Raw genomic sequence first — 23285 nt, 5'->3', positions numbered from 1 at the left:
ATACAAAATTAGCCGGGCGTGGTGGCACATGCCTGTAATCCCAGCTACTCGGGAAGCTGAGGCAGGAGAATCGCTTGAACCCAGGAGGTAAAGGTTGCGAGCAGAGATTGCTCCACTGTACTCTAGCCTGGGCGACAGAGCCAGAGTACGAGTCCGTCTCTAAAAAAAAAAAAAAAAAAAAAAAGAACTGAATCCTTAACTGTGATTACTAACAGTACTGGAATAAGTGAACTATCTCCCAAAAAAAGTAAAACTACTGGGGAAACCAATCTTAATAAGTCCAAAAGGGAAGACAAAACTACTACTACTCATTTTCACACATATTGGAGAGTTGGTAGTGTTAAAATATACTGGAGCCCAATTTCATTTTTCAGAACTCTGCTGTGTACTTAAGATGTTTTTTGAGACGGAGTTTCACTCTTGTCGCCCAGGCTGGAGTGCAATGGCATGATCTCGGCTCACCACAACCTCCGCCTCCCGGGTTCAATTGATTCTCCTGCCTCAGCCTCTCGAGTAGCTGGGATTACAGGTGCCTGCCACCAAGCCCAGCTAATTTTTGTATTTTTAGTAGAGACGGGGTCTCACCTTGTTGGCCAGGCTGGTCTTGAACTCCTGACCTTAGGTGATCCACCCGCCTCAGCCTCCCAAAGTGCTGGGATTACAGGCGTGAGCCACCATGCCCAGCCTTAAGATTATTTTATGAGATGAAGATGGGGTTTATTTTCCTCTCTGGTCTACTGTCCTGCCAGAGCACAGGGATATAGTCTTGGAGCAGAAGGTTTATATCCCCTTTGCGTGTGTCTCCTGACATGTAATAATAAGTCTTTAACTTATTTGTCTGTTTATTCTAGACTCGAATTGCAGACTGGCGGGAAGGGGCTCTTAATGGAAACTACCTTAAACGAAAACTTCAGGATGCAGCAGAACAACTAAAACAGTATGAAATAAACGCCACTCCTAAAGGCTGGTCCTGCCACTGGGACAGGTACGCACTCTTCTCCCCTTTTCACCTTTCACCTTTGACATCTCAGACATGATTTGTGATCACCACCATCTGACGACATGACAGCCTGTCTGGAGACTGAGAGCAGCTGCAGTTAGCGGTGCTGGGCAGGCAAAGCACCGCAAGCACAAAGTTTGGCCAGCCACACATTGGAGAAACAAAAGCAATGTTTAAAGTGTTCCATGTAACGGATTTTTTCCCAAGATATGGACAAAGCTGGTTTTTACTCTCCAGAGTGTTGCACGGAGTAGGGCGGGCTTGGGGGTTAAGCGCATGCGAGAGCTCTGTGCGCTTTACAGGACCTCTGGAAGCAACTACTCCTGATTAACCTCGGTGAAGTTAAGGAAAACTTCGTGGCTGAAGATGTGAATGAAGAACAAGATTACTATCCTCTGCCAGCAGGTCAGATGAAAACATTTCTTTATATATTTGGCTTTTCTTGATTTTTTTTTCGTTATTTGAAATCTTTGCTCTTTTATTTTTCAGCTCCCAGATCCTCTCCCTCTCTTTAGCTTTCACTGTGTTTGATATCAAGAATATGAAATGTGAATTCCACGGTCCAAGAGGGGAAGAGTCACCTTTCACAAACTTCGTTGTTCTCTTCTTTGGAAGGGAAATTAGTGTTCTAGGCGATTGAGTCCCTTCATTAATGAAACTTGAAACCCTGTTATGCATTGGCAAATCACAAAAAAAGAGAAAAGTGTTTTCTAAGTCTCATCTGTTGGAGTGAGAGGGTTCAGGGCTGTATTCACAGAGTTGCTGGCAGTGCAAATAGCTTTGAATTATCTTTGGTTCTCCATTCTCAATTGTCAAAGCTCTTTGTTGCCTTTGTGAATAGCAGTCCATTAAGAGGTTCGTCCCTGTGAAAGCAGACTGCTGTCCTGGGACAGGACCAAATGGAAGTGTCTTTGTAGGAGAACGGGTTTTAAAACATGTGTTTTCTTTCTTGTAATTTAGGGATCATAGGCGGTATTTCTATGTAAACGAACAGTCGGGCGAGTCTCAGTGGGAGTTTCCAGATGGTGAAGAGGAAGAAGAAGAAAGCCAAGCACAAGAAAGTAGAGATGAGACTCTTGCCAAACAGACCTTGAAAGACAAAACTGGCACTGATTCAAATTCAACAGAATCCTCTGAAACTTCCACAGGTGAGACAATTTACCTTGTACTAATTGGGCCAAAATGACTTTAGAGGAAAAATCTTATTAATTTACATTATTAGAAGATTTTATGTCATAATAATATAAGCTTCTGATTGAGAATAGTGGTGTGAACTAAAACAAGGAATGCATGAGTTATTATGGTTGGAAATCAGCATACTATTGTTATCATGTGTAAAACTGTGCCCCAAAGTGAAAAGATAGGCTAACAGATTTTGATTTTAAAAAATTGTTTTATAACCATTCTGTCATGCCACTGACTAAGCTGTGGGTCTCCAAAAATAGGAATGCTTGTGCTGAGGAACTAGATAGTTGAACTGTCAATATATGTGGCATGCTGAGATTTGTTATACATTTCTATACAACACTTAGTCTGTTCATATTGCAACCTCATTTCTCACCTCCACTAATCTTACAAAAAGCGTTGTTGGTACAAATCAAAATGATATGAAGAAATGCCATTAGTACTTGTTTCAGAGAAGCAAAATAATTGATCATGAAAAATCACCAGCAATCTTCTGGTCTAAAACAATTGGCAATAGGATGGCTCATTCCATTTTTAAGGTACTCTTAGAAGAATTTAGTTTAGTTACATACATTTTTTAAAAGATAGGCTTTCATGCTCCTCAGTTCCTTTAGTTTTTAAAAAGTTTCCAATGTGTAAAGAAACTTCCACCTATTAATCTTAAGAATTGGTAGCTATTTGTTAAACTGATGGCATATGAAGGCAAGAGTCTATGAGTCGTTTCTAAAGTAATAGATCTTTGAAAATTTTAAAAAGTGACATTTGTCAATAACAGAGTTAAGAGCTGAATTCTTTTGTCTAAAACTTATCGAAATTGATGCTTGTACTCTACTGGCTCCCTGATGATAGTAGAAAAGCACTAGTAATGTACCAAATGAAACTGGTTGTGTACCAGATGATTTTGTTAACTTCTTAAATAGCCTAGAAATCGTCTGCAGGTCACATACAACTGCAGTGATAATTTCAGAACATAGCAAAAGGCTGATTTTATTCTACTTCACATTTTAGAAGTGCATTTTCTCAAGTTACAGGGCATTTCACTTCCCTTTTACATGAAGAGATTTTCTTTTGAATATTTTTCCTCTCTTTTGGTAGCAGTGATAGACATGACTAATAATATATTGGTTCTTTTTGTTTGCTTTTTAGCAGTTAATGAACTGAAGAGGCTTGATCGTGGTTCTGGATAGGTGGCTCCACTCCTGACCACTGTCAACATCCCTTATATGTTCCAAAGTTGAAAATTCCACTGTTACCAATTCTGAATGTTCTGTGAACACTTTAGATGAGTATTAAGCTGTTTTCTCCCTTTATGACACACATAGTTGATACTGTCTGGTAAAAGGAGGCTCTTGAGCCATTCCTATTTAATTAAAACAGAACTAGTTGTAGTGTAGGAAAAAGCCACTGATAAAACAGGTTATATTCTTAAGCCTCTCTTTATTGAGAACCCCTAGAATTGCAGGATAAACTTGATCCAAGTAAAATCCAAATCTTACACTAAGTTCTGTGAGATTTAAGAGCAATAATCAATAGTTCTAAGCCTAATAAAGAGAGCTCTTAATCAGCTCAGTGGTGGTTAAAACCAACTATCTTTTAAAGAAGAGAAAAAACACAAAACACAGCAATGCCCTGTCTCTTCAGAAAATTGTTTTAAAAAGTTAGCCAGGCATAGTTAGTGGCCCACGCCTGTAGTCCCAGCTGTTTGGGAGGTTGAGGTGGGAAGATTGGTTGAGCCCAAGATTTTGAGGCTGCAGTAAGCCATAATTGTACCACCGCACTCCAGCCTGAGCGACAGAGAACAAGACCCTGTCTCAAAAATAAAGTGGGGGAAGGGGTGCAAAATTACACTCTGAGAAGCCAAGAAGTTTCAAAGTTCTATTTATTTTTCTAAGTCATTTTTAATCATTATTTGTTGTTTCAGTGTTTGAATTTAACATTATGTTTTTAAAGATGGAGTGGATTCTAAAGATGAGTTGGGTTCAAGATATCCAACATATCTTTTATATTGGGCTTATGTCACTTAGGTGAAGTTGAGCTCCTTTTTCTTTTTAATCTCCATGGAACAATTTGTATAATTTCTTGATTTAAATTGCTAAACTGAGCTCTTCATTCAAAATACTAAACAATAATTTCTCTTTGGGGGGAAAATTAAGGAAGGCTTTCTATACATAGAAATAAAGATGCCTAGGCCGGGTGCAGTGGCTCATGCCTGTAATCCCAATACTTTGGGGGGCTGAGGCGGGTGGATCACCTGAGGTCAAGAGTTCAAGACCAGCCTGGGCAACATGGTGAAACCCTGCCTCTACTAAAAGTACAAAAATTAGCTGGGCGTGGTGGCAGCCGCCTGTAATCCCAGCTACTCGGAGGCTGAGGCACGAGAATCACTTGAACCTGGGAGGCGAAGGTTGCAGTGAACCAAGATCACGCCATTGCACTCCAGCCTGGGCGACAGAGCAAAACTCTTTATCTAAAAAAAAAAAAAAAAAAAAAAAAAGACGCCTACAGAAACAAGGTTCTTAGGTGCAGTGACTCATGCCTGTAATTCCAGCACTTTGGGAGTTTGAGGCAAGAGGATCACTTCAGCTCAGGAATTCAAAACCAGCCTGGGCAATATGGCAAGACCCCATCTTTGCAGAATATTAGCCTAGCTTGGTAGCACGAGTATGTGGTCCTAGCTACTTGGAAGGCTGAGGTGGGAAGGATCACTTGAGCCTGGTAGGTTGAAGCTGCAGTGAGCTATATTCACACCATTGCACTCTAGCTTGAACAACAAAGTGAGATCCTGTCTCAAAAAGAAAAGGGAAAAATGACAGCTCACGGCTGTAATCCCAGCACTTTGGGAGGCCAAGGCGCGCAGATCACTTCAGGTCAGGAGTTTGAGACCAGCCAACATGGTAACACCCTGTCTCTACTAAAAATACAAAAATTAGCCAGGTGTCGTGGCGGGTGCCTGTAATCCCAGCTACTCGGGAGGCTGAGGCAGGAGAATCGCTTGAACCCAGGAGGCAGAGATTACAGTGAACCAAGATGACACCTCTGCACTCCAGCCTGGGCAACAAAGTGAGACTCCGTCTTAAAAAAAAATTAAGAATTTGTATTCTCATAACATATTCAGTTTTAAGCTTGTAGCTTTTAAATCTTTGAGCACGTAATAAAAGCTGCGTAGGCCAAGTGTGGTGGCTCATGCTTGTAATCCCAGCACTTTGGGAGGCTGAGGCAGGAGGATCACCTGAGGTCGGGAGTTCAAGAGCAGCTTACCCAATATGTAGAAACCCCGCCTCTACTAAAAATACAAAATTAGCCAGGCGTGGTCGCATGCCTGTAATCCTAGCTACTTGGGAGGCTGAGGCAGGAGAATCACTTGAACCCGGGAGGCGGAGGTTGTGGTGGGCCAATATCCCACCATTGCACTCCAACCTGGGCAACAAGAGCAAGAGTCCATCTAAAAAAAGAGCTGTATATACCACTTTAATCTGTCCTTGGGCTTCAGACTTAAATATTCTCTTAAACAGCAAAAATACTAACTAAGTTAAATTTAAAAGCGAGGAGAAGCATCATTGTAATACGACATCCATGTGTATTCAAACTAGAATTTTCTGATGGTCTTCGTAAGATAAAGGAGATAATTGTCATTACTATGACACAGCTTTTATAATTTGAATAAACTTAGTTGGAGATTGGAGTATTTTTATTATTTATTTTCATGTGAGATGGGTAATGTGCTGACCTCATAACAAAGTTTGAGGGAGACACATTGTATGTGAGAATTTGAAGTGCTTATGAAGTATAAAAGCAGAGGCCAGGTGCTCACATCTGTAATCCCAGCACTTTGGGAGGCCAAGGCACACAGATCACTTGAGGTCAGGAGTTTGAGACCAGCCTGGCCAACATGGCGAAAACCCCTCTCTTACTAAAAATACAAAAATTAGCTGGATGTGGTGGTGTGGGCCTGTAATCCTAGCTACTCGCGAGGCTGAGGCAGGAGAATCGCTTGAACCTGGGAGGCAGAGGTTGCGGTGAGCCAAGATTGCGTCACTGCACTCCGGCGTGGGCAAGAGAGTGAGACTCCGTCACAAAAAAAAAAAAAAAAGAAGAAAAGTATTGGATTCACATATTCTAAAAATGCTCGTCATTTGTGGCTAATTTTATCAAGTCTAGTTTAATCTCATATTTACAGAGTTTAGTTAATTCTAATTAGCTTTGTTGGAGGTCATAAACCACATTATTAACCTTGAACCAACTCTGTGTTTACTTGAGTTCCTCTGCATAATAGCATGTCACCATCATAAACATGTTGGTATTGCATTATGCTTCTAGAGGAGACATCCACCAATATTTGAAAATCTGGCTGGTCCGAGTGCAGTGGTGTTTACAACTAATTGATCACAACCAGTTACAGACTTTGTTTCTTCTCCAGTCCTGCTGCTTCACTTGACTAGCCTTTTTTAAAAAAGAAAGAAAATAAAGAAAATCTTAACTTATATTTACTTACTGTATGTTGTGATTAGTTTAATAGAAGGGAGTTTAATCCTTAATAATTAAGTTAATCCTCAACGTTTATTGACTTAGTTCTGATGTAGTCCTTGTGTACTATTGTATAATGTAGACTACTTGGCCATACTTGATTTTGTCTAAAAGTTAATGCATAAATTAATATTAAATATGGCCAAATATAAAAGTTTAATGAGTCATTTGAGGTCATTTAGCCAGAAAACTGCATTTATGTTCCTGGTGAATTTTTTTCAATGTCCTTTTCCAAAAGTGGCAGTAAGCAGCTGTCTTAAAATAAGGAGACAGTGGGAATGATGTTGTTAAAGTCTTTTACACAATGTATTGTCTGTCTGTTCCATAAAAAGTAAAACTACTCTATTCGTGACCAGCTTGGGCAACATAGTGAGACTGTCTCTTTAAAAAAAAAAAAAAAAAAATTAAAAATTAGCAGGTGTGGTGATGCACACCTGTAGTCCTAGCAATTCGGGAAGCTGAGGTAGGAAGATCGCTTGAGCCAAGTGTTTGAGGTTAGAATGAGCTATGATCGCACCACCTACACTCCAGCCTGGGCAACAGAGCAAGACCCAAATGGCTCATGGTTGCTTTGTTTGTTTTACCTTGTTGAGTGCCAGTGTGTATTTTGAGCAAAGCAGTGTAAATGGCCTTCTTGCCCTAGAGTCTTTCATAATTGAGCCTTATTTAATCTACCACTTTTGACCATGAAATTTAACAGGTGACTTCTTCTGCGTATCTACTCCGGGTGAAGTGATATTTTTTTTGACTGAGATGTCTAAAGCTCTTGGATTCATGGTATCTCACCAGGACATCTTAGTAAAACAGGAAGTATCAGATGAGGAATCAGACTTGAGTTCTAGCTCTGGTCTGGCCACTAACATTGATATGATCTTGGGCAAGTTAGTTCCTGCCTGGGTTTCATTACCTTTAACTGAAGAGGTTGAAATAGATGATTTCTCATGTCTCTTCTACTCCTAAATTCTATGATTTTAGGGAGAAAATCCCCTTCAACATTCCTGGGATATATATCTAATAGTCCCATATATTGTGAAACTTCCCTATTGACGATAAAGAGGGCTGGGGAAGGCTACAAGTAAGTATATCCTATTTTCTCTAATCTTTAAAGGTTTTCCCAGCAGAGAAAAGACAGTAATCAATGATGGCTTTTACAAAGTTTGAGGAAAGCTGATCCTGCAACTTTTCAGCTGCAATTTCGTAATGTAGACTTCAGCAACAGCAATTTCAAAACCACTGCAGTTTTAAAAAATCTGAGTTATATACTTTGAAGATTTATCTTCCTAAATTTCTCTTTTATCGCAAAAGTAAAAATTGCCATCCCTAACTTGTGTCTCTGTGATATCACAAATGAATGTAATGTATGCAAGGGTGTGAAGGAATGATATAGTTGACAGTAGCACCTTGCAAATGGATTTTTTAAATTTAGTAATCCAAATTAAACACAATGGGTAGAACTTTCCTGAGTATTTTGAATGAATACTCTGGGTTGTCTTTACTCACTTTGTCTAGCTCACTAAAAAATAAAGTATGTTTAATAATTACTGCAGGTGCACATTATTCACTCACTCTTTCACTTTTGAAGTAGACTCCAGACTATTACCTTTTATTTGTGTATGTTGAAGCTTGTGAGTGTTTGAAATCAAAAACTTCAAACTACAGATTCAGATGACTGCATTTCTCGTTGAGTTGATGTAATATTCTTCTACTCATCCACAAATATGGACCCGAAGGACAAGTATAATACAGATGGGGAAGGTGCTATGAAGTTCATAAATTTATCTTTCCATGGAAGTCATTTCTGAACTGAGTTGTTCAATATTTTAGCGATATCAGTATAGAATAGATGCCTGTGGGCCAAATTTTTTTCAAGGAAGGAGCCATTCCCTGCTGTTTGACACCACATTCTGTATTGTTTTGTACACTGTGCTAGGTTCCTATAAATGTTTATCTTACTGACCAGTTGAACATTTCTATGAATATAAGCCACGGAGTTTTTTTCTTGCTTTTTCCCTGACTCTTACCTGTTTTCATAGGTTCTCTTTGTAAAGAATCCTTTTCTGGTCAAGTTTCTTCTTCATCACTCATGCCACTTACTCCATTCTGGACCCTCCTTCAGTCAAATGTTCCTGTGCTTCAACCTCCATTACCCTTGGAAATGCCACCACCCCCACCTCCACCTCCAGAATCACCTCCACCCCCTCCTCCACCACCTCCTCCTGCGGAAGATGGTGAGATCCAGGAGGTAGAGATGGAGGATGAGGGAAGTGAGGAGCCCCCTGCCCCAGGAACAGAGGAAGACACCCCTTTGAAACCTTCAGCACAAACCACAGTTGTAACTAGCCAGGTAAGTAATTCCCTTTGGCATTCTGAGTGATTTTGAGGACTGGAACATGATTGACACCATGTTTTATTTTAGAAGCATATGTTTAAAGGCCGGGCACGGTGGCTCACGCCTATATCCTAGACCTTTGGGAGGTCGAAGCAGGAGGATTGCTTAAGCCCAGGAGGCTGCAATGAGTCATGATCTCACCACTACAGCTTGTGCAACAGAATGAGAGCCTGTCTCAAAAAAGGAGGTGGGAGCGGGCTATGTTTAACCATGGCCTTCAGCCACTGATAACAAATGTTTGTGTTTCAGAGTTCAGTTGATTCCACCATCTCTAGTTCTTCTTCCACTAAAGGAATAAAGAGGAAAGCTACAGAAATTAGCACTGCAGTGGTTCAGAGGTCAGCTACCATTGGCAGTTCTCCAGTTCTCTATAGCCAGTCAGCTATAGCTACAGGTAATTGTGCATAGAGCGTGGTTTTTCCTCAATGTATTGTTTCTTTTCTTTTCAGCATTAGATGCCATAAAAACTAAAGAAATGTTAAAGGCTCTTGATTGCAAAGACTGTCAGTATGCATTTATTTTACTTAAAAAAAAAAAAAACTTTTGACAGTTTAGCTGACCGTGCACAGTGGCTCACACCTATAATCCCAGCACTTCGGGAGGCTGAGGCAAGCGGATTGCTTGAGCTCAGGAGTTGGAGACCAGCCTGGGCAACACGGCAAAAGCCTGTCTACAAAAAAGACAAAAAATAGCCAGGCATGGTAGTCTGCACCTGTAGTCCCGGCTACTCAGGAGACTGAGGTGGGAGGATCACTTGAGCCCTGGAGGTTGAGGCTGCAGTGAGCTGTGATCACACTGCTATACTTCATCCAGTCTGGGCGACAGAGCAAAACTCTGTCTCAAAAACACAAAAAACGTTCAGCACATATGCTTCCAGATTGTCTTGTATATTTATGTACATTGATGATTTCGATGTTTAGGTAGTTTAATGCCAAGGTATTCAAAATTAATATATTTTGCTACTAGCAAATATGGCTATATTTTTTAGAAAAGGATATATTGGAATCATTTTCCATGTGATCTAATCCCCACTTCTCTTTTCATTGCATCTGTTCTTGTCATGATGTCCTTTTTATAGTATCATTTTATGTTTTCTGTGTTAGGTCACCAGGCAGCAGGGATTGGAAACCAGGCAACAGGAATTGGACATCAGACAATACCAGTTAGCCTTCCAGCAGCAGGAATGGGTCATCAGGCCAGAGGAATGAGCCTGCAGTCAAATTACCTTGGACTAGCGGCAGCACCTGCAATTATGAGTTATGCAGAATGTTCTGTCCCAATTGGAGTGACTGCTCCCTCATTGCAGCCAGTTCAGGCCCGAGGTGCTGTGCCTACCGCTACCATTATAGAACCACCACCACCACCTCCTCCTCCTCCTCCTCCACCACCACCAGCTCCCAAAATGCCACCACCTGAAAAGACAAAAAAAGGAAAGAAAGACAAGGTATAATAAATTTCCCTTTTTAAAAATTTATTTTTAAAAATTTTATTGAGGTTATATTCACATAACATGAAATTAACCATTTTCAGGCTGGGCACTGTAGCTTACGCCTGTAATCCCAGCACTTTGGGAGGCCGAGGCAGGCAGATCACCTGAGGTCAGGAGTTCGAGACCAGCCTGCCCAACATGGTGAAACCCTGTCTCTACTAAAAATACAAAAATTAGCTGGGCCTGGTGGCACGCACCTGTAATCCCTGCTACTTGGGAGGCTGAGACAGGAGAATCGCTTGAACCCAGGAGGCAGAGGTTGCAGTGAGCCAGGATCACAGCACTGCACTCCAGCCTGGGTGACAGAGCAAGACTCCATCTCAAAAAAAGAAAAAAGAAATTGAAATGTCCAGCTTACTTTCTCAGTGGGGAGACCTTATTTAAGAAATCTGTCTGTCTCAAGTGCTGGGAGGAGAATCAGCTTGGGCCCCCATACCTAGTCCTCAACATGAGTACAGTACTCAGTCATGTCAACTCCTACTTGTTGAGCCAGCATCACCCAGACGGGTCTTCAAACATACAACTGCTTCTCTTAAAAAGCATAGGGATAAGCTATTAAAGAGGCTGAGGCGGGAGAGTCGCTTGAACCTGGGAGGCTGAGGTTGCAGTGAGCTGAGATCGCACCACTGCATTCCAGCCTGGGTGACAAAAGTGAAACTTTGTCTTAAAAAAAAAAAAAGAAAAACGGGGATAAAAATTGGTCTTATCAATATCTAATATATTTGTCAGATACTCTCCCTAGGGGCTTAGGATTTAGCAGTACATCAAACAGACAAAAAAAAAAAAAAAAAACCCTCTGCTTTTGTAGAACCTTTCTTCTGGCAGGGGGTGGCTTGGGAGTAGATAAGGGAAAAATACATCTATGAGAAATTTTTTTTTTTCCTTTTTTTTTTTTTTTTTTTTTTGAGTCAGAGACATCCGCCATCACCCCCAGCTAATATGGCAATTTGCTTTGTTGGTCTTTCCAGCTTTATTTTTTAGCTTTTTTTTTTTTAATCATTTGATAGGAACGCTGCATCTATTTAAAATTTGAAAATGGGAACGCTGTAATTCTGAGGAGACGAGATAAAGGCAATATTTTGAATTGCATAGGGTAGGGAGGTTAAAGGAAATTTATATGACCTGATTTTATAAAATACCACCTTTTGAAACGGAGTCTCAAGAAAAGGGGCAAAAAAACTGTATGTTTATTATAGACGATTTAGACAATGAAGGTAAGCGAAAAGAAAAAATATTATATCATTATACCTTCTCTTAGAACTAACTGTATCATTGATTTTTTTTGGCAGGGGGAGGGGAGACAGAGTCTCTGTCACCCAGGCTGGTGTGCAGTGGCATGCTCTCAGCTCACTGCAACCTCTGCCTCCCAGTTCAAGCACTTCTCATGCCTCAGTCTCCAGAGTAGCTGGGACGACAGGCATGTGCGCCACCATGCCAGGCTAATTTTTGTATTTTTTATATTTTTAGTAGAGATGGGTTTTTGTCATGTTGGCCAGGCTGGTCTCAAACTCTTGGCCTCAAGTGATCCACCCACCTTGGCCTCCCAAAGTGCTGAGATTACAGGTGTGACCCACCATGCCTGGCCCCATTGATGTTTTATTTTATTTATTTATTTATTTTTATTTATTTATTTATTTATTTATTTATTTATTTATTTATTTATTTATTTATTTTTGAGACGGAGTCTTGCTCTGTCGCCCAGGCTGAAGTGCAGAGTAGCTGGGACTACAGGCGCCCACCACCACGCCTGGCTAATGTTTTGTATTTTTAGTAGAGACGGGGTTTCACCGTGTTAGCTAGGATGGTCTCGATCTCCTGACCTCGTGATCCGCCCGCCTCGGCCTCCCAAAGTGATTACAGGCATGAGCCACCGTGCCCAGCCGATATTTTTAAAAATCTGTTTGCTTTTTTTCATATTTAATTATGGCTATTTATTTATTTGAGACAGAGTCTCACTGTGTTGCCCAGGCTGCAGTGCAATGGTGCAATCTTGGCTCACCGCAAACTCTGACTCCCGGGTTGAAGCGATTCTCCTGCCTCAGCCTCCCAAGCAGCTGGGACTACAGTCGCCCGCCGCCGCCGCCGCCACCGCCCCCGGCTAATATGGCAGTTTGCTTTGTTGCTCTTTCCAGCTTTATTTTTTAGCTTTTTTTTTTTTTTTTTTTAATCACTTGGGAGGAACACTGCATCTATTTAAAATTTGAAAACGGGAACACTGTAATTCTGAGACGCGATAAAGGCAATATTTTGAATTACATAGGATAGGGAGGTTAAAGGAAGTTTATATGACATGATTTTATAAAATACCGCATTTACAAAGCTTTGTAGATTTTATTTATTTATTTATTTATTTTTTTGAGACGGAGTCTCCCTCTGTAGCCCAGGCTGGAGTGCAGTGGTGATCTCGGCTCACTGCAAGATCCGCCTCCCAGGTTCATGCCATTCTCCTATCTCAACCTTCCGAGTAGCTGAGACTACAGGCGCCCGCCACCACGCCTGGCTAATTTTTTGTATTTTTAGTAGAGACAGGGTTTCACCATGTTAGCCAGGATGGTCTCGATCTCCTGACCTTGTGATCCGCCCGCCTCACCCTCCCAAAGTGCTGGGATTACAGGCTTGAGCCACCGCGCCTGGCCTGCTTTATAGATTTTTAACCAAGCCTTTTTGTTTATAGTTGGTAAGAAATTTATGGCAAGAACTTAGAATGGTATTTACTTTCTTTTTTAAAGTGTGCATATTCTTTAGAACTGGGAAAAGGATCCTGACCTCCATTGTAGAGGACTCTTATCCTTATTTTATGTTTTCTATTCCTTTTGACCTTTAACCTTTGTTACAGGCAAAGAAGAGTAAGACCAAAATGCCATCTTTGGTAAAAAAGTGGCAGAGTATCCAGCGTGAGTTAGATGAAGAGGACAATTCTAGTTCCAGTGAAGAGGATCGGGAATCAACTGCACAGAAGCGAATTGAAGAGTGGAAACAGCAGCAGCTGGTTAGGTAAAAGAAAAGGAAACACAGATGAGATGGGGTTTTGGAGTAGGTTGAGACCTACTATGAGATGGAGTAGGTTGTGGTTGTTATAGATGCATTAGAATAGACATATTCTTAAAATCACAGCTTGTAAATTTATCTAAAGGTTTCTAATTTATAAACATGTTTAATTCCTTATAGAAATTATGGGCTAGCCTTTTTTCAAAATCAGAAACAACCGAGTTGTAATACTTTGTCCAGTTGATTGTTGGTCTTAGGCAAAGGCCTGTCTTAACTCTCAATACATCATTTACTATCTAGATCCAGTGGACCCTTTTATACACACACACACACACACACACACACATAACATACTAACTTATTTTACAAATAACTTATAGAATTAGACCCTTTTATACACACACACATTATTGTACAAATGATTTACAGAATTAGAATAAAGTTTTTCCCCTGTCCCTATATTTCAGTCAAGCAAGGTAGAATACAGAGCTGCCTTCTCAATTGCACTTATTCTAGAATAGAAGTTAATGAGAGAGCACACCACACTAGGAACTAAATGAACCTCTTCTAGGTAAGAAAATCCTTCACTACCTTGCTTGACTAGAATAAAAGGATAGGGAGAACTGGCTTCAAGTAATTGCACCTCAGCCTGCCAGAGTGCTGGGAATACAAGTGTGAGCCACCACACTCAGGTCAGAAATATTTTTTATGATGAAAGCACATGTTGGGCCGGGCACGGTGGCTCACGCCTGTAATCCCAGCACTTTGGGAGGCCAAGGCGGGTGGATCACGAGGTCAGGAATTCGAGACCAGCCTGGCCAACATGGTGAAACCCCATCTCTACTAAAAATACAAAATTAGCTGGGCCTGGTGGCGAATGCCTGTAATCGCTGAGGCAGAAGAATTGTTTGAACCCGCGAGGCGGAGGTTGCAGTGAGCCAAGACCGTGCTATTGCACTCCAGCCTGGACGACAGAGCAAGACTCCATCTCAAAAAAAAAAAACAAAACATGTTGGGTGGGCACTGTGGCTCACACCTGTAGTCCTAGATGCTTGGGAGGCTGAGGCAAGAAGATGGCTTTCTCAAAAATTCTAGAAATTTTAAAGACTTTAGACACAGCAAGTACAATTTTTTATTTCATATTTTCCTTGTTTTGAAGGTATACATTCTGAAATGGGCAGCATTCTTTGACTGCAACTCACTGTTCATCAGTTGTCAGTGTATAACCTAGAACATAGCTGTCTATTACTGATGCCAGATTTCAAATTAATCTCTGTTAGGTTCTAGCTTAGTTTTTATTAAAGGATCTAATGCATCCATTCTGTTAATTGCAAGATAGAATTTGAATTTTAATCCTTACAAATAAAACTACTTGAAAGAGAAACACAAAAACATTAGATCCGGCCGGGCACAGGGGCTCACATCTGTAATCCCAGCACTTTGGGAAGCCGAGGTGGGTGGATCATGAGGTCAGGAGTTCGAGACCAGCCTGGCCAACATAGTGAAACCCTGTCTTTACTAAAAATATAAAAATTAGCTGGACATGGTGGCAGGCGCCTGTAGTCCAAGCCACTTGGGAGGCTGAGGCAGGAGAATCGCTAGGACCTAGGAGGCAGAGGTTGCAGTGAGCCGAGACTGTGCCACTGCACTCCAGTCTGGGCAACAGAGCAAGACTCCATCTCAAAAACAGAAAAAAAACATTAGATCCCAGGGTCCCTGTTGGTAGACTGAGGATTAGATATATCTGCCCTGAAGAATCATAACTCCTGTGGGCTAAGAAAAACTCTAATAGAACGTGTTTCATTTCTTCAGTGTGCCTTTAATGGTTACTGGAGGTATATTTAAGGCCGGGCACGGTGGCTCACGCCTGTAATCCCAGCACTTTGGGAGGCCAAGGCAGTCAGATCACCTGAGGTTGGGAGTTCGAGACCAGCCTGACCAACATGGAGAAACCCTGTCGCTACTAAAAAAAAAAAAAAATTAGCCAGGCATGGTTGCACATGCCTGTAATCCCAGCTACTCTGAGGGGAGGCTGAGGCAGGAGAATCGCTTGAACCTGGGAGGCGGAGGTTGCGGTGAGCCGAGATCGCACCATTGCACTCCAGACTGGGCAACAAGAGCAAAATTCCGTCTCAATCAATCAATAATAAATAAATAAATATGCACTTAGACATATACGTAAAACTGGGGGAGTGTTTGGTTGACCTATCAGAATGAAGAAGTTTGATGAAGAATATACTGATGTTTGGCTGAGAAACAAAAGATTTTCATAAACATAGACGTGATAGATCAGGTTTTTAATTTCAGTTAGATTTTTATTTGCTGGGAAATGAATACTTTTGTTAATTTTTCTTTCCACTAAAATAATCTGTATGTTGTTTTCACAGTGGCATGGCAGAGAGAAATGCTAATTTTGAAGCCCTTCCTGAGGATTGGAGAGCAAGGCTGAAGAGAAGGAAAATGGCTCCAAACACATAGTTTTTAAGTTTTTAAAACTTTTTTGTATTATTGTTTGTTTTGTGTTCAGTTCAAAGTCTTAACCAGTTTTATTGTCAAATAAACTATAAATGTTATGGGGGAGATCTTATAAATTTCCTGGGCAAGAGTGTATGCATACAAAGTTTTCACTTTTGTGAAATGTAATTTTTCTGTTTTTGCAAAGGGATGAGGTGATTGGAATTGCTTTGACCATGCTGCCTTTATTCTCAAACTGGCAAACTTAGCATGTTAGGTGTATTAACCTCATCAGTCTTGAAGAACATGTGGCTCATGAGTATAACACTTCTGTAGAGGACTCCCTGACAAAAGTGAAGAATTAACTTCTCCTCCAGAACAAGTGCAATTCAGAAGGCAGCTCTGCATTCTGCCTTCCTTGACTGGAATTGTCTGAAGCTTTTTCTGGCCTCTTTTCTCTAGTCGGCCACCCCTGAAGTGCTGAGGTCTAAGTGGTTTACCTCGTGCTGATAGATGGCCACACTCTTTAGAGTAGTTCTCATAAGTTCTAGAACTGGTAGCTCGGTCGTTTCGCACACTAGGTGGCATACAGGCAGCAGCAGGTGTTCATATCCTTGATTTTGAGAATTTCCCCTCAAGTATGTGGCAGTAAATACAACAAGACACTCTATGTATTAATGTCTCCATTGTCTTAACCCTGTTCCAAAACAAAATTCACCTCCTTTCTTTATGTGAATGTATTCTCCATAAAATTCCAGTATTTAAAAAGCAGTTTACTGTTCTGTACTTTCTGTTGTATCACAATCAGGTAAAAGTCACTTTAAACTGAGGAAACGGCAAATTGTGTTTTAAAGCTCTTTGTATTTCTCCAGTTTCTGACCTTGTAAATTTGTATATATGCACTAATAAAGCTTTTTTTATAATCCTGATGGGTTATCCTTTTGCTCGTCAACTCCTGTTATTCTGATTATGTAACCAATACTTGTTTTTTTTTCTAAGCATATACAATGCAAGGTGCAAACATTTAAGAACAGCTTTCAAGAAAATGAGCAGCAGATCTTGAATGGGGAGTGGTGGGGCCAGTTTAGACAAACAGGCTTCTAGTCCCAGATGGTGCTGTGTGATCAAACTTTTGGGGTCTAATATTATCTATAATATCTAGATTGGTTAATAGCCATATTAGATAATATTTGACCTACTTAATTCCTGGCAATGATGTAATATGGTTAACATTTCAGAAAAAAGGTGCTTTATAGCTTTTTTCCCCCCACTGATAAAAGTAACAGATACGGTTATATTCATATATAGTTAACCAAAGACACGTGTTTGAATTTTATTGTAGTATATTTATTTTTTTGTTGTTGGTTGTTTTTTTTTTTTTTTTTTTTTTCTGGAGACAGAATTTCGCTCTTGTTGCTCAGGCTGGAGTGGAATGGCACGATCTCGGCTCACCGCAACCTCCGCCTCCCAGGTTCAAGTGATTCTCCTGCCTCAGCCTCCCGAGTAGCTGGGATTACAGGCATGCGCCACCACACCCGGCTAATTTTGTATTTTTAGTAGAGATGGGGTTTTCCATGTTGGTCAGGCTAGTCTCCAACTCCCGACCTCCCAAAGTTCTGGGATTACAGGCGACAGCCACCGCGCCTGGCCTGGAGTATATTTCTATGCATATAACTGATTTTTTAAACCTAATCAAAATGTGTGATTTGAATTTGTTAGCTTTGTTTCTTAAGATTTGCAGTTTAGAAGGTAATTTTTCCTTTCTAGCTGTGCAGTGGAGAGAATGTTAAGGTGAAAGGAGAGAAGCAGCAGCTCTCTTAGAGCAAATTATGCATAACAATTATCTAAAGCCAACAGCAAACCAGCTTGGAAGTATGTTGAAGGCTACTGGCATCGTACTCATCAATGCGGTTTCGATTCCCAGGTTGGGGCTGTGATGTATGAGGGGAAGAAAGCCGCTGCCCGCCATACATGTTGCAGACCTTCCCGGGGTCCCCGCTCCCTCCTTGGGGGCGAGGCCTAGCTCCCCGGAAGCGCCCGACCGCCCCGCCCTTTCTCCGCTTCCTGCTTTCGGTTGCTAGACTACCCGGGCCCTCACAGAAGGCGGTGGCGGGCGGGTGCAGCGAGTTTGTCCCCTTGCCCGCACACTGCTTGGCCTCTGTACTTAAGTGCGGTGGCCGCCTGCCTCGCTGGAGCTTCTCTGCCGCAGCCATCCATGCTGCTTGGGACGGGCCGGGGCGCGAAGGCGGTCGCATCCATCGCTCTGCCCTCCTGGGAAGTTTCTGCTCTCCTTCCCCGCTCCTACCCTTAGGAAACCCCCTCACCACCTGCCCCAGACCAGGTTCCTCTGAACCCTAAATTCAATCTTTAGGGCCCACTTTCCCAACCCCCTGACCTTTTTCCATCGGCACCTACCGAGACGACTTCGTCGCGTGCTCCCATACCCATTTCTTTCACTTTCCTGTGGCGAGCATCTCCCTTCTCAGGGAAAGGGAAGCATGGGGCCAGCACCTTGGGAAGAAGAAGCGGGAAGATACGCTGCCCTCCCTGTCTCAGATGCACCTCTGGCCTCGGCGTGACCACCTTGTTTAGCTGAGGAGAAGCTGGGTTGGCAGGGTTTTCTGAAGTCAAGAGGGAGCTGGGGGGGCGCCCCGGGAGGTACTGGCAGTTTTTTCACTTGTCCTCTTCTGGCTTTGTAGCTTCTCTTGTGTAATCAGCTGCCTATTTGGAAATTGGGCAGGGTTTGCGACTGGATGCTAATGTCACTGACTAGTTTTCAGCCTACCATCCAGAAGTAACATGTTCCCAGCTTTGGAAACGCACCTAAAGCAGGTCGGTACACAACACGGAAAGCCACAGAAATTTCTTCGGGGAACTCCATTTCTTCGGGAACTCCACAGAAATCTGCTACTAGATGAGAAGGGATGTTCTGGTGGCATCTTTTCTCAGCTGGAGATCTTGATCCCCACGATAGAATAATTCGCATGGAATGCAGCTCGCTTGGTTTCGTCTAGTCCTATGCAACAACGCTCATGTACTTTTTGTTGAGTCTATTATGGTTTGAAAACATTATCTTGATTGAAGTGGCCTTTCCTTTCACAGACTATTCCTGATCCTTATGAAGACTTTATGTACCGTCACCTCCAATATTATGGCTACTTTAAAGGTAATACCATGTTCTTATCTAGTATCACCTTTCCTGGACTCAAGAGGAAAATTGCTTCGTTAGCTGGGAGGGTTGCACTTGGGTAGACTAATAAATAATTTGCATTGACAAATAAATACTTTTTCCTCTACCATTAGTGAAAAGTACTTCCTTTCCCCATTGATCTGTGGGTCACCTCTGTCAAGTAGACAGCATCACTTAATACAAAGGTCTGTCTCTGGGCTCTCTATTCCATTGGTCTGTTTGGCTATCCTTTACCAATATCACTGTCTCTTAATTACTATATGGCATTAAAATAGTCTTTATCTGGAAAGACATGTCTTCCCACCTTGTTCTTCAGAAGTGACATGGCTGTTCTTGAGTCTTTGCCTTACTATATAAATTTTACAATTGGCGGCCGGGCACGGTGGCTCACACCTGTAATCCCAGCACTTTGGGAGGCCGAGACGGGTGGAGCACGAGGTAAGGAGATCGAGACCATCCTGGCTAACACGGTGAAACCCCGTCTCTACTAAAAATACAAAAAAATTAGCCGGGCGTGGTGGTGGGTGCCTGTAGTCCCAGCTACTCGGAAGGCTGAGGCAGGAGAATGGCGTGAACCTGGGAGGCGGAGCTTGCAGTGAGCCGAGATCAAGCCACTGCACTCCAGCCTGGGCGACAGAGTGAGACTCTGTCTCAAAAAAAATAAATAAATAAAAATTTAAAAAAATAAATTTTGCAATTGGCTTATGACATTTTATTTTATTTTATTTTATTTTTTATTTATTTTGAGATGAAGTCTCACCCTGTCGCCCAGGCTGGAGTGCAGTGGCACGATCTCGGCTCACTGCAACCTCTGCCTCCCAGGTTCAAGAGATTCTCCTGCCTCAGCCTCCTGAGTAGCTGGGATTACAGGCACGAGCCACCACACGCCTGGGTAATTTTTCTTTCTTTCTTTCTTTTTTTTTTTTTTTTTTTTTGCGATAGAGTCTCACTCTTTTCACCCAGGCTGAAGTGCAATGGCGCAATCTCGGCTCACTGCGACCTCCACCTCCTGGGTTCAAGAGATTCTCCTGCCTCAGCCTCCCAAGTTGCTGGGATTACAGGCGCCCACCACCACTCCCAGCTAATTTTTTTTGTGTATTTGTAGTAGAGACGGGGTTTCAACATGTTGGCCAGGCTGGTCTTGAACTCCTGACCTCAGGTGATCCACCTGCCTAGGCCTCCCAAAGTGGTGGGATTACAGACGTGAGCTTACCGCGCCCAGTGTTTTTTTTATTTTTGAGACGGAGTTATGCTCTTGTTGCCCAGGCTGGAGTGCAGTGGTGCAATCTAGGCTTGCTGCAACTTCCACCTCCCGGGGTCAAGCGATTTTCCTGCCTCAGCCTCCCAAGTACCCAGGTAGCTGGGATTACAGGCGTGCACCACCATGCCTGGCTAATTTTGTATTTTTAGTAGAAACGGTTTCACCATGTTGGCCAGGCTGGTCTCGAACTGACCTCAGGTGATCCACCCACCTCAGCCTCCCAAAATGCCAAGATTACAGGCATGAGCCACCACGCTCGGCCTAATTTTGGTATTTTTAGTAGACACAGGGTTTCCTCATGTTGGCCAGGCTGTTCTCGAACTCCTGACCTAAGGTGATCCACCCACCTTGGCCTCCCAAAGTGCTGGGATTACAGGCATGAGCCACTGTCCCCAGCCCGCTTATGACATTTTAAAAGATTATAGGAATTGCATTAAATCTGTAGATCAAATTTCACAAGAACTGGCAATTTTTCAACACTGGGTTCTCCAATCTATGACTATAATATTTATCTCCATTTACTTAGGTCTTTAATGTCTCCCAATAAAGATTTATAGTTTTTCATAATACTTCATATTTTTATGCTATTATAAATATTGATCTTCTTAAAATTTAATTTCCTAACTTTGTTACTGGTATATTGAAATAAGATGGAGTAATATTCATTGTATTAGTATTAATTTTATTTCTATCAAAGAATGTTGTTAAACTTTTTTATTAACTACATTAGTCCCGCCTTATCTACAGGGGGGAGGTTCCAAGGCCCCTGGATGGCCTGAAACCACTGATAGTACTAAATCCAAATCACTGTCATTCAGAACAGACTTCTATCTTCCACCCACAAATTTAATGCCTTTTCCACCATAACTAAGTACTTATGTACTGTGGCCATTACTTTTGCAATATGAAGTATGACAGCAAAACTATTATGATATTTATTATTTTTTTTTTTTAGACGGTCTGTTTTTTGCCTTGGCCGGAGTGCAATGTTGCAATCACAGCTCATTGCAGCCTTGACTTCCCAGGCTTAAGCGATCCTCCTACCTCCCAACTAGAAGGGAACACAAGCACATGCCAGCACACCCAGCTAATTAAAAAAATTTTTTTTGTAGAGACATGGTCTTACTATGTTGCTCAGGCTGGTCATCATACAATTTTTTACTTTCCATACAAAGTCAAGAACTTCAGGCCGGGCGTGGTGGCTCACGCCTGTAATCCCAGCACTTTGGGAGGCCAAGGTGGGCAGATCATCTGAGGTCAGGAGTTCGAGACCAGCCTGGCCAACATGGCAAAACCCTACCTCTACTAAAAATACAAAAAATTAGCTGGGCATGGTGTTGCATGCCTGTAATCCCAGCTACTCGGAAGGCGGAGGCAGGAGAAACGCTTGAACCCGGGAGGCAGAGGTTGCAGTGAGCCGAGATTGCGCTACTGCACTCCAGATTGTTGAAGTTTCAATACCCTCTTCATGGGGAGAGAGACATTCAGGGAGGGGTTGTGTAGGCAATTGTGAAAGGTAGTAAATGATATTCAGGAGAAACGAATGAGCTCCAAAAACCATGTCCTGGGACAAAGTTCCTCTGAGCTCCGGGAAGGGGTGGCAAGCAAGTGAGGGGAGGAGCTTCACTGAAGAAAGGTTGTCTTATGCAAATAGTTGCCCAGGTAATCTCTGAGTTGCCCTCAGAATTGATGAAAAGTCTATCTGGGTGTCGTGACAATTTTTAGTCTCCTCTTTGGTGGTTCATCTTTAGTGGTTATTTGATGAGATTCCTAGGGAAGGGGTCTTAAAATAACTGCTTTTCTTTTGGAAAGAAGTTTCCTTAGAAGGAAATCCAGAGAGGAGTCCCTTCCTGCTCTTGGGGTAGTGGGGAGACAGGAGAGGTCAGAAAGTCCTTGATTCTGAGGCAGCTTCTAAGCCTTTTCTATTTTTTTTTAATTTATTTTTTCAACTTTTATTATAGATTAGAGGGTACATGTGCAGGTTTGTTACATGGGTAAATTGCATGTTATTGAGGGTTGGAACCCTTTCTATGTTGAATTCAAAGTGTTCAGTATGCCAAAGTGCCAAACCTTTGGGCCATAATTTTTTTTTCTTTTTTTTTTTTTTTTTGAGACAGGATCTCGCTGTCACTCAGGCTGGAGGGCAGTGGCCTCCACATCGCAGGCTCAAGCAACCCTCCCAGCCTTTGGCTATCATTTTCTGAGTTCCAACACAGCCCTTGTAGCTTCAGAATCTTTCTGCCTGCCAAGTCCTTTCTCACTCCACTACACCAGGCTGCTTCTCAAGTCTCCTCTTTACATCCATTTCCTCAGCTGTAAGGTGGGGATAATTATGCTTCAGTCACATAAGTTGGAATATGAAAGCTCTTTGAAAAATGCAGTGTATTCATTGCAAAGGGCTGTGGTGGTGGGTGGTGATAAAAGGAGTAGTGGTTTGGTATTGACCTAGATGTTAGAAGTGATGAGTCGGCCTTCCAGCAACTTTAATTAAACTGCCAATTTTTAGCTCAGAGAGGCAGTTTACCAAACTCTGCTACGCATCAGCATGTTCGGAAGAATAACCCTCAATACCTGTTGAATGGCTCTCTTGGGGAAAAAGATGATTTGATACCAGACACCCTGCAAAAGGAGAAGCTTCTATGTGAGTAACAATCAGTATGTGTGACCTCTAGAACCTCATTGCCTAGTAACTCCTCTGAGTATTCAGAAGAACCTGCTCTAACATGGGAGAGGCCAGGGAGCAGCCTTGGCCTCTGTTTCTAACACCATTCAAAACTTCTCTCTAAATCTACTTTGGATTACAGG

The 23285-nt window shown here is 42.1% G+C and overlaps 2 protein-coding genes across 22 annotated transcripts in view; both read left to right on the top strand.

Annotated features, from left to right (window-relative positions):
• Positions 1-16958, top strand: part of FNBP4 (formin binding protein 4) — a 51275-nt gene extending 34317 nt beyond the window's left edge. For 4 of the 7 annotated variants that reach the window (XM_016920864.3, XM_016920865.3, XM_054661371.2 and 1 more), the window contains 7 exons: positions 852-985; positions 1961-2148; positions 8743-9053; positions 9348-9492; positions 10202-10542; positions 13424-13581; positions 15963-16958. In XM_016920864.3, the coding sequence (XP_016776353.3) occupies positions 852-985; positions 1961-2148; positions 8743-9053; positions 9348-9492; positions 10202-10542; positions 13424-13581; positions 15963-16053 (1368 nt within the window). In that variant the 3' untranslated portion in view covers positions 16054-16958. The remainder of the gene's footprint in view (positions 1-851; positions 986-1960; positions 2149-8742; positions 9054-9347; positions 9493-10201; positions 10543-13423; positions 13582-15962) is intronic. The other 3 variants (XR_010147210.1, XR_010147211.1, XR_010147209.1) reach the window with 1 other exon arrangement.
• A 1114-nt stretch (positions 16959-18072) lies between these two features.
• Positions 18073-23285, top strand: part of AGBL2 (AGBL carboxypeptidase 2) — a 55684-nt gene continuing 50471 nt past the window's right edge. For 4 of the 15 annotated variants that reach the window (XM_063782948.1, XM_016920862.4, XM_009460370.5 and 1 more), the window contains exons 1-4: positions 18080-18636; positions 18729-18861; positions 19132-19195; positions 22987-23121. In XM_063782948.1, the coding sequence (XP_063639018.1) occupies positions 18829-18861; positions 19132-19195; positions 22987-23121 (232 nt within the window). In that variant the 5' untranslated portion in view covers positions 18080-18636; positions 18729-18828. Of the gene's footprint in view, positions 18862-19131; positions 19196-22986; positions 23122-23181; position 23285 lie in introns of those variants that run through there. The other 11 variants (XM_063782949.1, XM_063782947.1, XM_054661375.2 and 8 more) reach the window with 6 other exon arrangements.

This window comes from Pan troglodytes, chromosome 9 (assembly GCF_028858775.2).
Source record: "Pan troglodytes isolate AG18354 chromosome 9, NHGRI_mPanTro3-v2.0_pri, whole genome shotgun sequence".
Lineage (NCBI taxonomy): Eukaryota > Metazoa > Chordata > Mammalia > Primates > Hominidae > Pan > Pan troglodytes.
This window is presented reverse-complemented; position numbering and strand designations above follow the sequence as displayed.